Below are 18127 nucleotides of genomic sequence, written 5' to 3' on the forward strand. Positions count from 1 at the left end.
TTTGTATTGCTACTGGGGGTGTTCCTTGCCTGCCACCATTTTGAGCTAGAAAGGGGAATGCGTGTCAGAAAAACTCTGTAGGCAAGAAGGAGGGCCTTGTCACTTGGGAGGGAGAGACCGAGCTTTCTCTTTGGAAAGCTGTTTTAAAAAGCCGCTCATGAGGGTCTTGACAGCTTGTGAAAATTGTCCACTTCTCCCTTTGTAGATAGTAGTTGCAGTTGTTCCCCCCCCAATTTTTTTTAATTGATTTTCCAAAAATTCAAAACAAACAAACAAACAAACAAACATACATACATCCTGTTTAAATCTTGGTAACATTATTAAGTGACTTCCTCAAATCCCCTTGGTTGAATTTCATTATATATCATTTTAACAGTTTTCCAAAATTGATTTTCTCAAAAAATTAACTTAATCACTTAAAATCTTTCATTCTTTCTAATTTAACTTTAAACATCTTAAATCTTATCCTTACATATTTAAATCCTAAGCCTAACTATTATTTGCAAGCTTTTCCAATTAAGTTATCTTAACATATTTAGCAAAATAGTCTTTAAATTTCATCCAGTCTTGCTGGTACTCCTCCTCCTTCTGGTCACGGACTCTTCCAGTCAGGTTGACCAGCTCCGAAAAATCTATCATCTTCATCTGCCAATCTTCCACTGTTGGTACTTTCTGTGTTTTCCAATTCTTCGCTAACAAAATTCTTGCTGCAGTTGTGGCATACAAAAATAATTTAACATCTTTCTCGGGCAATTCCAAACCTGTTATTCCCAGAAGTGTAGCTGCAATTGTTATCTCAAAGGAGTGACCATATTTCTTACCAGGAAGTTGGATTAAAAATGGGAAAGACTCCTTCCGAGTGACCCTTGGCTAATTCTGATGTTGTGTATACATGACATGTATTCACATTTGGTTCCCGGCGCATGGTCTGAAGAAAGTGCACAGCGCACCAGCCTCGCTGAAGCTAAGCAGGCCTTGGATTGCCTCATGCCTGGGACCCTTGCCTGGGTCACCTTGATTTCCTTGAGGGATGAAAGGATGGAATAAAAATGAAGTGCTTGTATGTGTTTTATATGAGCCCTGAAATCCTTCCTTCCTAATCTGTTTTCTGGGCCTTCTTTTTTTTCTATTTTGCAGGCCACCTAGAGATTTGGACTCCAAAGCCTGCATCTCCATTGGCGACAAGGTACGGTGACGATCAAATACAACTTCTAAAGATTTCTGTGCATCCAGCTGGGAAGAAGTGAATTTAAGGGGTGGCTTATAAATAATCTGCTAATCCCATTCCTTGGTACAGAAGTCATTGAGCTTCTTGTCCCTCTTTCCTTGATTCACCTGTTCCCTTTATTACAAATTTCACCTACCAAAACAAGTTAAAGGTTTTGACTTTTCACCTCTTTGCTGATGTTGTCTTTGTATTTGGACGCTCTTGGAGTAAAGCTGTGTATTTTCTCCCACATTGCTTGGGGTATCAAGGAAGCAGCTCTGTTTACTCAGGAGCAATGGTAAGACCTATGTGGGACCCTGCTAGGGAGTGTCTGGCTGGTATATGCAGGCCCTCATTTGATGACACTATGCACAACCACTTGGTGGTTGACACCAAGTTGTTGCAGTGGTTTGTGCAATCACATGACTGTACTTTTAAAAGCAGCTTCACTTACAGCATGGGTAGGCAAACTAAGGCCCGGGGGCCGGATCTGGCCCAATCGCCTTCTAAATCCGGCCCTTGGACGGTCCAGGAATCAGCGTGTTTTTACATGATTAGACTGTGTCCTTTTATTTAAAATGCATCTCTGGGTTATTTGTGGGGCATAGGAATTCGTTCATCCTCCCCCCCCAATAAAATCTGGACTCCCACAAGGTCTGAGGGACAGTGGACCGGCCCCCTGCTGAAAAAGTTTGCTGACCCCTGACTTACACTATTGCTCCCTTGCCTTCAAGACAGACACGAGTCGAACACTGCATTCTCCATACAAATGTGTATTGCAGCATCCCGTGGTCCACAAATTCAGTTGATGGCTGACTTAAGCTTTTCATGAGAGCATCTGTTTATGAATAAGAATATCGTGTAAGTCCAACAGTTACTGCTTGGCATCCAGCTAAGTTTGGAAAATGGGATGCAAATGATAACCAAATTGTGTTAACGCGAAACTGTGTCAGGCAACCATCTGCCTTTGCTCCGGAGAGGCTTGACTTGGTGACGCTCGCTGTGCTAATAGCTGAGACTCACTGGGGCAAGCGTGTGTTTTGGAACAGGCAATATTCACGTCCATAGAACTGCGGTTCTGTTAAGTGAAGTCCAAGACTGGATGTGCCGTTGTCATAGGAATCCCTCCTATGACTGCAGTAGATGCAAGCTAAATGGTCAAGTCTTGCATATTTTTAATAGTTTAAGATCTAAGACACATGTGAGATGGCTGCAAAAAAAAAAACGGAAGCCAGCTGTTCGACCACCAGTATAGAGAAACCCAAACTGACTCATGAAAAGTCTGTTCCATGTGGGATTTAATGGATGGTGAACTACAGCTCTGATTCAAACCAGCTTTCATTTTTTTTAAAAAAAATATGTTTCAAGTCCTCAGGCTTTGGTGGGTGGGATATTGAAATGCATTTTTGTACCATTTAAAATATATGGGCATCATTTGATTACATTATTTTAACTTGGGTGTACTGAAGTTACAGGGGACCAGGCAGAGGGCCTTCTCAGCAGTGGCTCCCTCCCTGTGGAACGCCCTCCCATAAGATGTTCATGGAGATGAAGAACTACACAACTTTTTAGAAGACATCTGAAGGCAGCCCTGTATCAGGATTTTTTTTAATGGTTGATATTTTATTAGGTTTATCTATGTGCTGTAGAGGGACGCGGGTGGCGCTGTGGGTTAAACCACAGAGCCTAGGGCTTGCTGATCAGAAGGTCAGCGGCTCGAATCCCCACGACGGTTTGAGCTCCCGTTGCTCGGTTCCTGCTCCTGCCCACCTAGCAGTTCGAAAGCACGTCAAAGTGCAAGTAGATAAATAGGTAGTGCTCCGGCGGGAAGGTAAACACCGTTTCCGTGTGCTGCTCTGGTTTCACCAGAAGCGGCTTAGTCATGCTGGCCACATGACCCGGAAGCTGTATACTGGCTCCCTCAGCCTATAGAGCGAGATGAGCGAGCAACCTCAGAGTCGTCCACGACTGGACCTAATGGTCAGGGGTACCTTTACCTTTACCTTTCTGTCCCTTAAGCTGCCCAGAGGGGCTGGGGAAATCCAGCCAGTTGGGTGGGGTATAAATAATAAAATTATTATCATTATTATTAGAAACAAAAACGAAGAATTCAAAGATCTGACTATGGGAATAGTTAAGAAAAAGACCTGTATACAAATCCCCTGCAAAAAAAAAGAGCAGATTGCCTCATTCTCTGGTGACTCCTACTGCTCCGTCAAGGAATAACCCAAATTAATAGGCCTGGTTGCGTTTCCCAAACCCCGCCCCCCTCCAGCTTTTTATGTAACATCTCTACAGAGGCACCTGCTTACTGATATTAATAGCAACAGTTGCTCAGCGCCAAATGCTTATTGCTAAGCTCTGGCTAGCATTAGCAGCTACCTCCAAACACTTGCTCTCGCTGCTGTTAAGCAAGAAAGCTACAAGGCGTTGTTCTCAAGGCTGTAATTTTCAAGCAGACCCAGTATTCAACTTTTACGGCAGGGGGACCGCTGGTAAAACGAGCGTCGAGGTGTGCCAGCAGGTCCACTGCACCTATTTAGAGGAATTATGTGAGTTTGTCAGCAGAACATCAGGTGTTCGTGTCGCTGGTCAGTGCTGTTTGGGTATAAAGGCAAAAGGAGGAATTCCAGATGTTCTGAAATGTCCCATGTCTGCACGCCACACGGTTGCTGCAGATGTAGCAATGAGAAAAAGCTTAATCTATTGGGCTGTCACATTTTTGTCCAGTTTGTGTGTCTTCCTATAGGCTTCGAGTTGGTCATTTAAGAGGAAGAAGATGCTGCACTAAATGGACCTTTGATCTGATCCAACAGAATTATATATATACTAGTAGTGCTTTTTTCAGGGGGTACGCATACCCCTAAACATTTTGTGAATCTTTGTACTTTTGTCCATTTACTGTATTTATTTTTTCCAATTTGAACTATAAAATGGTGATTTTCTTGAGTCAAAATGAGAGTACCCCTACACATTTTTAAATAAAAAAACACTCTCTCTCTCTCTCTCTCTCTCTCTCTGTGTGTGTGTGTGTGTGTGTGTATATATATATATATATATATATATATATATATATATATATAATTTTTTAATTTAGTTTTCAAAAGTTTGCATACTTTACCATCCGCAATACCTCTAATTTACCCCTTGACTTCCCATCCCCCTCTCCATAGCATTCTATGTTTATCCTTGAATATTTTAACCGATAACACTCCATATACACCTCCTGAGTTACTAGCCTTAATGTGTGTTTAATATATTAAATGGTTTGGAAATTAAACAATCAGTCAATCAGTGTTTCTCCCATCTTCTCTAATTTGGAATTCTCCACGTCCCTTTTCAGGTATTGTATTGTTTGAAGGCCAGTTCTTACCAAATCTGTGACATTTTTCTTGGTTAGAAGAGGGAAACTGCAGCAGGATTGATGTAAAGGCTGATACACATGGGCACTAGCACTGTCTGAGCCTTTTCTGTTCAGTCTCACACCTAAGCTGCAGAGTGCTAATTTATTGGCAATGTTGTATATTCATTAGCATTTTATAGGGCTGCCTTTCAGAGACCTAGGCACGCCCCCCCCCCCCCGCTACTTTGGGTGTTTTGAGATGGGAGGGAGTGAGAGAGCCATCTGGAGCACAATGACCCAGTATTGCATCAAAGAGATGTCTGATGTAGAATGCCTTTGTTCCAAGAAAAGCAGGTTCCCTTCTGTCCCTGGAAGGGAGAGATTTTCCAAAAGGTTCGTAGAGGAAGCAGATTTTGATCTATAAGTTGTACATGCATTTGCTGTTGCAAATCTCCCCTTCATCCCAGCTCAGTCTTTTAAAGAGAGCTGGAATTTGGTCCACCGCTTTTGTCAGCAATTAAAGGCACAAAAGAATAAAGCTGTTTCTCCCTCTCAGGACTCAACATGTGAAAACCCGTAGTAGTTTATCTACAACTAGAAAACAAGGGAGGAGTGTGTAAAATTCAGGCATAGTCCCAATGGCCAAGCCAGACATCTGAACTGGAAGGAATGGGGACAGGTCGTCATCCTTGCAGATGAGGTGATCAAACCTCCTGTGCCAACTACTTAACTTTTTGTCGTCTAGCCTAGGAAATAAAAATGTGGGTATAGAAAGCAATGTGCACCCAGTGTGTCTAACCTTTGTCTTGTGTTGACATGTGCAAAAGTCACAGCAGGTGTACACATTCCCCCCTACCCTAGTGAACATCATTGCAAGAGAGGGATGACATAAATTTGCTTGGAAGGGGGGGGGGAATCACTTCGAACCTTTTGAGTAAACTGATTTTTTAAGAAAAGTGTTTTATAGTGATGTAATCTAGAAATTAGATTACGCGGTGGGGGGACGCGGGTGGCGCTGTGGGTAAAAGCCTCAGCGCCTAGGGCTTGCCGATCGAAAGGTCGGCGGTTCGAATCCCCGTGGCGGGGTGCGCTCCCGCTGCTCGGTCCCAGCGCCTGCCAACCTAGCAGTTCGAAAGCACCCCCGGGTGCAAGTAGATAAATAGGGACCGCTTACTGGCGGGAAGGTAAACGGCGTTTCTGTGTGCTGCGCTGGCTCGCCAGATGCAGCTTTGTTACGCTGGCCACGTGACCCGGAAGTGTCTCCGGACAGCGCTGGCCCCCGGCCTCTTTTGTGAGATGGGCGCACAACCCCAGAGTCTGTCAAGACTGGCCCGTACGGGCAGGGGTACCTTTACCTTTACCTTTAATCTAGAAATAGACATTGAACTTGCTGTTTCGTGGAACAAGTGTACACGGCCAAAGCCATGGGTAGACAAACTCAGGCCCAGGGGCCGGATCCAGCCCCATTTGCCTTCTAAATCCAGCCTGTGGACCATCCGGGAATCAGCATGTGTTTACATGGGTAATAATAATAATAATAAGAAGAATGTGTCCTTTTATTTAAAATGCATCTCTGGGTTATTTGTGGGGCCTGCCTGGTGTTTTTACATGAGTAGAATGTGTGCTTTTATTTAAAATGCATCTCTGGGTTATTTGTGGGGTGTAGGAATTCATTCATTCCCCCCCCCCATACATATAGTCTGGCCCCCCACAAGGTCTGAGGGACAGTGGACCGGCCCCCTGCTGAAAAAGTTTGCTGACCCCTGGTCAAAGCAATGCTCCGTTTAAAGAAACGATTACCCATGCCTGTAAGAGAGAGGTGCTGCCCCCAGCTTCAGAACTCGAATGGCATAATGAAATCCATCCAAGCACTTTTGAAGAAGTAAGGATATGTCGGTGCTCCAGAGCAGCCTTGCATGGGGGGAAAAAACAGCTCCTCCCATGGTAGCCATAGGCAGCCAGCAATTGCATGCAGGTGAGTGTGCAGGTTGGCGCAGGAGGGTCAGACCTCTTCTCTTCCTCCTCGGCTAGTCTGGTTAGTTTCTCTGCTGTCTGCAAAGGAACGGAAGCGTATCCTCAGCTCTTGTCTCTTCTACTCCCATCTGTTGAGTAGAAGGTCATGCTGCCTTATACTGAAGCCTCATCCAGATTTTTGTGCCTCATTTCTATGCCCAGGTCCGCACTTTGAGGCTCTGTGTCCAGTTAGGGAATTTTTTTTTTGTAGTTCCGGAGCTTTGCCTGTGAAAACCTGGGTTTTACCGCTGAATCGGAGCAATAGGGTTTCCTGCAGATTGATGCTTGCTCTGATTCAGCTGTAAAACGTGGGTTTCCCCAGGGAGAGCACTTGGATGAAGGATGGAGGAAACAAAAAGCACCCAAAGAGCTTTAAAGCATTGATCCGTGCCTGGAAAGCACGGTGCAAAAGGAAGTCTGAATGAGCCCTGAGTCAGACCGCTGGTCCACCTAGCTCAGTATTTTCTGCACTGGCTTGGTATCAGCTCTCCAGGGTTCCAGGCAAGACTCTCTTCCCAGCCGTGCCCTGAGATGGCGGGGATTGAACCTCTGACCTTCTGCGTGTGGAGAAGGGAACTTCCTCCCTCTGTGGCCAGCACAGAATTCTAGCCTAATAGACTCTTAGTGGGCTAGTAACTATTGTGGGCTTATTTACAAGCCTTCTCTGTATGCACAGATTTGGAAATTCAGAGCTAAGTCATCCATTGAGTAAAAGGCTTCTGGGAAATGATATATAATGAGATGAAAAAGATGTTGTAATATACATTTTTTTTTAAAAAAGAGAAGCATTTTTACTTGGTATTTTAAGTGGTGATATTAACAGACAGGACAAAAAATTGTTTTTATATGCAACAACAGCAGCAAGAGTACTGTTGGCACAGAAATGGAAACAAGAAGAATTACCGATGAAAGAAGAATGGCAGCTGAAATTAATGGGACTATGCAGAATTAGATAAGATGACAGGAAGGATTCGAAACCTGCAGGACCAGAGATTCTCAGAAGACTGGAATAAAAATGTGAACTATTTGAAAAGCAACTGTAATCAACATATTACGCTAGTAGGACTGCAAGAAGTTTTGTAAGGAGGAATATGTGAAATATTGTAAGGAAGGCTATGATGAGAGAGTCAATAGATAAGATAATTAAAAGCAGTAGTGAAATTAAGAAATGTAAATTAAGTGAAAAAATTGGAAAATTTTTTTTTTCCAGATGTGATTGATGGAAGTCCAAAAAACTGTTAAGATGTGACCTACCGTATTTTTCGCCCTATAGGACGCACTTTTTCCCCTCCAAAAATGAAGGGGAAATGTGTGTGCGTCCTATGGGGCGAATGCAGGCTTTCACTGAAGCCTGGAGAGCGAGAGGCGTCGATGCACACCGATACCTCTCGCTCTCCAGGCTCCAGGAAGCTATCCGCAAGCCTTGCACGCCCGGGGGGAGTTCCCCCGGGTGCTCAAGGCTTGCAGGTGGCAGCCTGCAGCGCGGAGCACGGGGCGCCCTCCGGAGGACGCCCTGTGCTTCGCGCAGGTGTCAGCAAAAGTAGGTGCGTCCTATGGGACGAAAAATACGGTATGTTGAATGACTGTTGAAAATGATATATTAAAAAACTAATTTTTATATATGTGTGTGAGCAGCCACCAGTTTGGACGCATTAGAGATGGAGCTGCCCAGTCCGATGAGTGGGGTACAAATGAAAGCATTATTATTATTATTGGATAACTACACTTTTTTGCTCCTGGTGACGTTCTCTTGGCTTTATCTCTCCACAGAACTTTGAAGTCAAAGCTGATGACCTGGAGCCGATATCAGAACTGGGCCGCGGTGCATATGGCGTGGTAGAGATGATGAGGCACATGCCCAGTGGGCAAATTATGGCCGTGAAGGTAGACTTCGTGGTTATTCCTTCTTTGAACGCATTGACTGTCCAAATTAACTCCTTACCTTCCCAGCAGCTATTGACCTTTTCCAACACTTGTGTGTGTATATATGTGTCTGTGTGTGCATTTCTCTCTCTCACACAGAGAGAAACATACACAAACACACATGCACAAATGCTTTGATAATTGATTTATTGATTTTTAATGGTAAAAGTAATATTTATTGAAGTGCTGACCTGGTGGGAGGACTCGAGCCAAACTCTGGGGATTCAGGTAGAGCAAGCTTGAACTTTCATCATTCATTAAATCTAAAGAAGTCCCAAAGATCAGCCTGTTTTATTGTTCTGGATTCCTTCCAATGAACTGGAGGATTGTGTTCAATTAAGCAGGACATCATTAATATGGAGTAAAGGGGTGGGACTTGACTTACCTTACGAATCCTGTCAGCGGAAGCCAAGCATAAGGGCTTGTTCAATGGGGCTTTCTTCTTGCCACCTTCCCCATTCTCTGCCCCCCACCCAAAAATTGGCTCTTGCTTGGGACAACCCCCAGAACAGCAGGAGGGGGGAAATTGTTCTAATTGGCAAGCAGAATTGCTTGCGCAGATGGAACATTCAGCATAGCATGACGTTGAATTCCATCCTAAGACATTTGTATTCTAGCTGCCATCTATTCGGTCAAACCACAAAATTGCCTTGCATTCCGCAAGTTATATTTTTATATTTAAAAATTAAACTTTGCATTCTTGCTTTGGATTTGGAGGAGATTTCAGGGTTGAAATACGTGGTCATGTTTCCCACCCAATTATCACCTGTTCGTGCTCCAGATCAGCCTTACAGGCTCTTTGGAAGCGTTTGGCTGGCTCCCAGGGGTGCCAACTTGAATAAAATATGGGGTGGGGGGAGGCACACCATTTAAATGGCAATGCCTATCAACTTGGGGTGGGGGGAAGCCCCCTCAAATATTTTATTGGGGGGGCAAAGCCCCCACAGCCCCTAGGAGTTGGCTCCTGTGCTGGCTCATGTTAGAATTGGGGTGTTTGACGAGGTTAATCATTGGTCTCTTGACTCTTGTAACTTGATTGTTTTGCCTTTTCCCTAAAATGTATTGAGTCTCTCCAAGACGATTGCTTTCAAAATGTGGGAGCGGTACTTTTCAACGTTGAGGGCTATTTGCATCCGCTCTCAGCTTGTCTTGTGTGAACTGAACTAGGGATGTAAGAGTTGGTGTTGCATATGAATGCATTTTGTTAGTACAGTGGTACCTCAGGTTACAGATGCTTCGGGTTACAGACACTTCAGGTTACAGACTCCGCTAACCCACAATTAGTACCTTGGGTTAAGAACTTTGCTTCAGGATGAGAACAGAAATCGCACGACAGTGGCGCAGCAGCAGCAGCAGCAGCAGCAGCGGGAGGCCCCAATAGCTAAAGTGGTATCTCAGGTTAAGAACAGTTTCAGGTTAAGAACGGACCTCCGGAATGAATTCAGTTCGTACCACTGTATACATCTTTTGAGTGTGTTCGGATGATCACATCTTGACTTAAGCTGACGTATTAAGAGACCATGTTCATGGTCGTAACACTTAACTAAGCTGATACATGGCCATCAGAACTGGGCCTTTGACATCTTGTCAATAGGACAGGTTTTCTTAATCTTTGCAATCTGCCTTTAGGCATGAATGCCACTCTAATAGCAATCTATTAATGTATGCGTACTCCTGTTCCCTAACACAGTGGTTTGGTTATGATCGTTATTATCAGCCAATATTGTCTTTGGGCTGGGTCCAAATGGACATAGCACAACCCTGTGCATGTCTATTTAGAAGCAAGTCCCAATGAGCTCATGGAGACTTTCCCCCCGATTAGTGTCCATTGGATTGCAGCCAAACAGTTGGACTTGGTTGTCTTGTCTTTGTCCCATTTATTTCAATGGAAACTGACAAAGGTGGGCTCCAACCTTTTCCGTCCATATTAGAGCCCAAAGAACTGGTCGAAGATGTAAATTGCCTTATTCTCGGTTAGGATGTTGTAAAACAGTAGAGCCCGATGTATTTCCATGTTAGATAGTCCTCACTGGAGCAAAACATAACCTGTAAGTATATCAGCTTTCTGGATGGCTACTATTTCAAGTACTTGCAAGCATGTATTTCATAGAGGGCCATGTTTAATTATGTATTACTAAAATGTTTTGTTTATAATGATTTTTCGAATTGGGTTTCAGTTTTAATGAGAGACTTTAATTTTGAAATCTTCAAATTGGAAAGAGGTGGGAGGAGTCATTTTATTCAAAACCATTTCACATTCCCAGTGGATTAAAACGCTTGGGGGAAAGTTTTACTTCTGCTTATATTGGCATGTCCCATTGAAGCTGTTGATCCTACAAACTGGAAATGATTGTTGACGTTCTCATTTCCTTTCTGAAAGCTGTTTATATATATATATATATATATATATATATATATATATATATATCATGGGCCTTTGGGGACAAGGGCAGGTACTGGCACCAGTGTCAAATATGGTTACAAAAGTCCTTTGAAGAGGGTAGTAACCATGGTTAGCTCACTGTTAATCCAAGGAATGAGCAGCTATAATCTACATTTCCCCCATCTGGTCCAGAGTGCCAAGCTGTTTTAGACCCCAGCACATGGTACTACTGCCTGCCAGGTATTTTGACACATGGACCACTGCAAAAAATAACTTCATCTTGGTTAGTGCAGTTCAGTCTGTTAAACCATTTTTTAGGATCCCAGTTGTACAGTAAAACCATAGTTTAGCTTGTTGAGCTAAGTTCTGCTGTTGTGGAGGGCATGAGTAAGGAGACACCAGCAAGGCCTGTTGTCTTGCAAGCAAAGCGGCTGGAGTCACATGGAAGTTACCTTTAACCATGGTTCACTTATCACAGAGGCAACAGATTACCATGGTTAATGCAAACAATGCCCTGGAAATCCGCTACAGTTTGCAACCAGTCTTCCATTATGGTTAAAATATTCAAAATACTGGTTAAGTTTTATGTCCGTGTAGGGTCAAGTTGATCTGATCTGAAACTTTACAGGAGCTTTGGTGTAAACCCTTTCAGGTAACCAGGGGCCTCCTGTGTACATTAATATTGGTGGACATGTTTAGGCATGTAGGGGTGTGTGTGTATCTACACCTATATCTGTATATGTATGTGTGTTACACCCACCCACCCACCTGTTCTTGACATGAAGCTGAATGAGAGAGTCCTTGCTGGGTGCATCAGAGGTGCTGCACACACAGAGCCACCAGATTGGGGCAGGTGAGGGATGTATTGCTAAACCAGAGCCTCTTTCAGTAGCTTCCCTCCACCAAATGTTCTGCCATCATAGCTTTGTTAATGATGGAAAAACAGAAGAGAGAGAGAGAGAGAGGAGATAAAGCACTTCTGTAGTAACAATAATCCTTTGCCCTTCTATAGCACCTCACATCCGAGGATCTCACAGTGCTTCCCAGACATAAATTACGCCTGTGAGGTAGGTAAGCATTATTATCCCCATTTCACAGAGGCACAAAAGAGGCTTAAAGGAAAAAAAAAAAAGCAACGTGCAAGCATGGCCTCTAATTTTGGGTGCCTGTTATGAGACACTTGCAACCAAACCTATGTATGTCTGCTCAGAAGTAAGTCTCCCTAGTTTCAATGGGAATTACTCCCAGGTAAGTATGCAAAGGGCCGCATTGCCACTAAAGCATTACTTTGCCATTAGGAACCAGAGTTCCTCGGGAGTCACGGTTTCCCAAGACAACATCTCTGCTGGCTTTGAGCTTCTGTGGCTGCTCCCGCGATCCATTTTTAGGTTGTGAGATTTACCTAGGTTACCTTGCTTTTAACTGTTAGGCCACAACCATTTGCCTTTTCTTTTTTGCTTAAAGTATGGGGCGTTGCGGAGGTGAAGCTGCCTTAGGAAAACGGAGGCAGTGCTGTTGACGTTTGCTTGGCGAAATGATCCAAGCAAAGTCAGTTTTTCTTTGTACCTGGTCAGTGAGTTCTTGGAATAAATTCACACGGCTCAGGGGAGGAGGAGATCCAAAGCTGAAAACGAGTCTTTCTTTCAGCGAATCCGAGCGACAGTGAACAGCCAGGAGCAGAAGAGACTGCTGATGGACCTGGATATCTCCATGAGGACAGTAGACTGCCCCTTCACTGTAACTTTTTACGGTGCACTGTTTCGTGAGGTACGGCTTCGTAGGTCTCCTCTTGTGTCCTTCATTTGGGCTGCAGCCTTCACAGTACAGGACATAGGAAATAGCCGCCTTTTTAAAAAAAAACACCAGATCATAGTATGCGCTGCTTATTCTGACTTACAGTGGCTGTCCAGGGTCTCAGTCGGGCTCCATCCCCTGCTTCCTGATTCAAGGGATTTAACCTTGCACCTTCTGCATGCCAAGCACCTTCTATACCACTTGTGCATATCCCCACTGAACACGGATCGTTCTTTTAGTATATGTGCAAGATCTTAGTTGAGCAATACTAGGTGGTAATGTTAGTTAGTTCACAAGTTAGCTAGACCATAGGAAAGCAGAGCAAGGTATCTGCAGAGGGCTAACAGAAATACCTACCTTCTCAACCACTCCAGAGAAGAAGAAGAGTTTGGATTTAATATCCCGCTTTATCACTACCTGAAGGAGTCTCAAAGCGGCTAACATTCTCCTTTCCCTTCCTCCCCTACAACAAATACTCTGTGAGGTGAGTGGGGCTGAGAGACTTCAAAGAAGTGTGACTAGCCCAAGGTCACCCAGCAGCTGCATGTGGAGGAGCGGAGACGCGAACCCGGTTCACCAGATTACTAGTCTTCCGCTCTTAACCACTACACCACACTGGCTCCTGTATTGAATAGTACAGGAAGTGCATGCTGGGAACAAGTATGGTGTAGTGGTTAGAGTGTTGGACTAGGACAGTGGTGGCCAAACTTGGCCCTCCAGCTGTTTTTGGACTACAGTTCCCATCATCCCTGACCACTGGTCCTGTTAGCTAGGGATGATGGGAGTTGTAGTCCAAAAACAGCTGGAAGGCCAAGTTTGGCCACCACTGAACTAGGACCTGGGAGACCAGGGTTCAAATCACCACTCAGCCATGAAACTCACTGGGTGACCTTGAGCCAGTCACAATCTCTTAACCAAACCTACCTCACAGGATTGTTGTGGACATAAAATGGAGAGGGAAAGATATGTCACCTTGGAGAAAAGTTGGAATATGAGTGTAATAATAGTAATAATTTTTGGTTCTCTCTTAAAACTTCCATTTGGTGCACGCAGTCAGTTAAATGGTTAAAGAGCGGTTGATTAAAAAAGGTTGGCTCCCCTGCTCTTTTCCTTCTGTTTTAACTTTATTGATGAAATAGGGATTCCAACCTGTCTGACAGCTTGTATCTTCCTTTTCTCCTTTCTCCAGTGCCAGGTCCCTCCTTCCTCTCCCAACACCTCGTGTTTCCCAGTACTTCCTAAAAAAGCAAAACAAAATTCCACACAACAGGAAAGCGACGTTTAGTGCCAGAATTCCGGATTTTTATTTTTTTAAAAAATGGTGTTTTGCTTGGCATGAAAACGATCACTGCAGAAATTGAAATCCTGCTTCTGTTTCCTCATTGCACCAATTGGAATTTGTTTTGGAGGACGGAATTCACATGGGCCAAATAATCCTTCAAATAGCCCTTCTTGGCTACTGCTGCACTTAGCAAACTTGTTCCCTTTCTCAAGGAAGTTAGCCTTGAGGCCCCGATGTTTCTGTGGTCAGAGGGGAGCCAGCTTTGTGGTGCGATGCTTCAGCTTCAGAAAACAAAATAGCTATGCAGCTTAATTTTACATTGTTAGTGAAATGGCTGAGGTAACTTGTGGCCGAGACTGGAATTCAGACAAGGGGATGGGAGGGTGCAATGCCCCAAACTCTGCTCATGGTCTTCCCAAATCCTGCACTGCCATGAGATGTTGGTACATGTATTTATTCAGGTTGTATGTCATGCTACACAGTGTGATGGGAGAGATATTAGTTCATACATGCGCTCCAAAATGTGCTGGGAGCCAAACTCAAAAGTGTTGGTGCTGACCTTTAAAACCCTAAACAGCTTCGGCTCTGTATGCCTGAAGGAGTGTCTCCACCCCAGTCGTTCAGCCTGGACACTAAGATCTAGCTCTGAGGGCCTTCTGATGGTTTTGCGAGAAGTGAGGCTATAGGGAACCAGGCAGAGGGCCTTCTTTGTAGTTGTGCCCACCCTGTGGAGTGCCCTCCCGTCAGATGTCAAGGAAGTAAACAACTATCAGAACACATCTGATGGCAGCCCTGTATAGGGAAGCTTTTAATGCTTGATGTTTTACTGTGCTTAATGTTTGAATTTGTTGGAAGCCGCCCAGAGTGACTGGGGCAGCCTAGTCAGATGGGCGCATATAAAAGTATTATTATTATTATTATTATTATTATTATTATTATTATTATTATTAGGCATTGAAGGCAATACACATACACTTTGTTGGAAGCAGGTGTGTGTGTGTGTGTGTGTGTGTGTTTGCAGTTGGTTCTCCAGAGTGGAGAATTATTAACACCATTCTTTTCCCTCTGCCTTTCCCTAGGGAGATGTTTGGATTTGCATGGAATTGATGGACACTTCACTGGACAAGTTCTACAAGCAAGTCATTGACAAAGGATTGACGATTCCTGAGGACATCTTAGGAAAAATAGCCGTCTCAGTGAGTGCTTCTGGGTTGGTTTTTTTTGCTTTAATCCTCTTCCAAAGGGGATTCAGCTCCCTTTCCATCTTTGCAGCCCACATCTGCCAGTCAGCTGTTAAATGTACAAAACTTGCAAAGGGAAAATGGAGAACAAATAGCAGCTGGCTTCTCTTTTAGGGCTTATCCTTGGTATTTATGAGCCACATCTTCCTAAAAGTAGCCTGGAAAGCCCTTCCTGAGAGAAGAGCCAGAATTTGTTTTGCAAAGCGGGGTTAGGGAGCCCTGTGGGGAAACATTAAGAGAGAGGTGAGCTGAGGGCCAAATGACATGCAACGAAAATACCTATTTGTTCTTTGACTTTAGTTTCAAAGACTGAAAGTTACCTGAGGATGAGGGACTGGTGGCTTGATCACAGATTGCCATTGGAGAGGGGATGCTTAATTGCTTCCTTGAGCCATTTTTCTGCTACGGGGAACTTTCCCCCTCTAGCTCCTTTCTTACCTGTGGAGGAAAACAATATTTTTCCTCTGCAGGTGAGGAACAATCCCAGGGCTCCTTTCTTTTTGTGTATTTTGCCTCTTAGAAGATGTGCTTTGGAGACACCTTATACTGGGTGTATAACCTGGAATTCCAAGGAATTTAGAACTCTGCTGGAATTCAGCCATCAAAACTTCCTAAAGAGTGATGCCCAAAGCTTGAACACACTGTGATCCCTCGAAGGTTGTTACATCAGTGTTTTATTTTGAGCACACTGCAAAGAGGGGGGTTGGAAGAGCAATGAATAGTATGAATCATGTTTTATCACCCTGGTGCCAGACTGCAGGCTCAGCACTCTCCTGCCTGTTAATTGCCCAAACGCCCAACCTAGACTGTCTCCAGCCTGGTTAAGTGTTGAAAGAAGAGCTAACCTGTGGCCTGGGAGGAATGAGCGAAGCAGAATACTTCTGCTTCAGCCAGCTGCAGCTCGTTCTTATCTGTCTGTCCCTGTTCTTTTTTTTTTCCAGATTGTGAAAGCGTTAGAGCACCTACACAGTAAGCTGTCTGTAATTCACCGAGGTAAGTGCGACCAGAGTTGGACGCCATAACAATTCTTGGTTCTGGAAAATGGGTTGAAGAGAGCTGTGCAAAGTGCTAAATGGCATTTCCGTCAGTTTAGGTCAGTTTGGGTCAGTTTAGGTCAGTTTGAAGGTGCATCAGCGACCAAGACTACTTCTCCCTGATGGCCGAGGGTACTTAGTACCCATCCTCTTTCCAGGCCCAACTCAGGATGCTGATTTTGACCTGGCCAGTATTGCTTCAATACTGGAACTCTCATTTTGGCTTTGCCAAATGCTGTTTTGGTACTTTTCCTATATCAGCATCCCCACCTGCATCTGAGATAATGGAATTGGCCTACCTGTACATTGCGGCTGTAAGGATTACTGTGGTATAATGGATTGAACCCAAAGCGATTCTAAATGGAGAGCTGTTAGTGCAGTGGAATTTCCCCCCTATCCCTTCCAGTCTCCTGTGTCTCACAAACAGCCTTACTTGGGAGAGTCAGGCCCTGCGCTGAGCAGTGATGGCTGGAGTGGAGGGGCTTCAGTGATGGGGATATTATCTAAAATTGGGCAAAAGGACTATCTGCTTCTGCAACTTGGGGTCCAAATAATACATGTGCCTTGATCACTTAAGAAAAAAGCACACGAATACTTATGTATCATTGTCATATAGGCAAAGGTAAAGGTAAAGGACCCAGTTAAGTCCAGTTGAATTCAACTATGGGGTGCGGTGCTCACCTCCGCTTTCAGGCCGAGGGAGCTGGTGTTTGTCCACAGACAGCTTTCCGGGTCAGTGGTACACCGTGACAGAAGCCAGAGTGCACGGAAATGCCGTTTACCTTCCCATCGCAGCTGTACTTATTTATCTACTTGCGCTGGTATGCTTTCAAATTGCTAGATTGGCAGGAGCTGGGGCAAATCAACAGGGATGGAGGTGGTGCTGCAGTCTAAACCACTGAGCCTCGTGGGCTTGCCCATTGTACAGTCGGCAGTTCAAATCTGTGTGACGGGTTGAGCTCCTGTTGTCATATAACTTGCCCACTAGGAATCCTCCCTCATTAAGTGTCATAGGAAGATGCTTGGAGGTAAACCCAGCATCTTCTGCTTCAGTGTAAGAGATACAGTGGTGCCTCGCAAGACGAAATTAATCCGTTCTGCGAGTCTCTTCGTCTTGCGGTTTTTTCATCTTGCGAAGCACGGCTATTAGCGGCTTAGCGGCTTAGCAGCTATTAACAGCTTAGCGGCTATTAACGGCTTAGCGGCTTTAAGAAAAAGGAAACAAACTCGCAAGAACTCGCAAGACGTTTCGTCTTGCGAAGCAAGCCCATAGGGAAATTCGTCTTGCGGAACGACTCAAAAAACGGAAAACTCTTTCGTCTTGCGTGTTTTTCGTCTTGCGAGGCATTCGTCTTGCGAGGTACCACTGTAAATCAGGGATGCGGGTGGCGCTGTGGGTTAAACCACAGAGCCTAGGACTTGCCGAACAGAAGGTTGGCGGTTCGAATCCCCGCAAAGGGGTGAGCTTCTGTTGCTCGGTCCCTGCTCCTGCCAAACTAGCAGTTCGAAAGCACATCAAAGTGCAAGTAGATAAATAGGTACCGTTCCGGCAGGAAGGTAAACGGCATTTCTGTGCGCTGCTCTGGTTCGCCAGAAGTGGCTTAGTCATGCTGGCCACATGACCCGGAAGCTGTACGCTGGCTCCCTCGGCCAATAAAGCGAGATGAGTGCCGCAACCCCAGAGTCGGTCACAACTGGACCTAATGGTCAGGGGTCCCTTTACCTTTAAGAGATAAATCACTTCCTTAATGGCCATTCAGAGTAGAGATAATTTCATTGAAATTGTTATGCTATGAGTCCTTATTAATCCACATTTAACAAAGCAGGAATCAGCACTGGAAATACACAATGGCTACTGTCACATATAACTCTCAACCAGTAGTCTTCTACCTTTTCAGTCCCTTTTC

At 44.6% G+C, this 18127-nt stretch overlaps 1 protein-coding gene across 1 annotated transcript in view; it reads left to right on the forward strand.

Moving 5' to 3' along the window:
- The window catches only part of MAP2K6 (mitogen-activated protein kinase kinase 6), a 77557-nt gene that overhangs the window by 41945 nt on the left and 17485 nt on the right, over positions 1 to 18127 (forward strand). Inside the window, exons 3-7 of the mRNA XM_053375418.1 lie at positions 1138 to 1186; positions 8334 to 8447; positions 12517 to 12636; positions 15025 to 15141; positions 16128 to 16179. Coding sequence (XP_053231393.1) covers positions 1138 to 1186; positions 8334 to 8447; positions 12517 to 12636; positions 15025 to 15141; positions 16128 to 16179 — 452 coding nt within the window. The remainder of the gene's footprint in view (positions 1 to 1137; positions 1187 to 8333; positions 8448 to 12516; positions 12637 to 15024; positions 15142 to 16127; positions 16180 to 18127) is intronic.

This window comes from Podarcis raffonei, chromosome 2 (genome assembly GCF_027172205.1).
Source record: "Podarcis raffonei isolate rPodRaf1 chromosome 2, rPodRaf1.pri, whole genome shotgun sequence".
Classification (NCBI taxonomy): domain Eukaryota; kingdom Metazoa; phylum Chordata; class Lepidosauria; order Squamata; family Lacertidae; genus Podarcis; species Podarcis raffonei.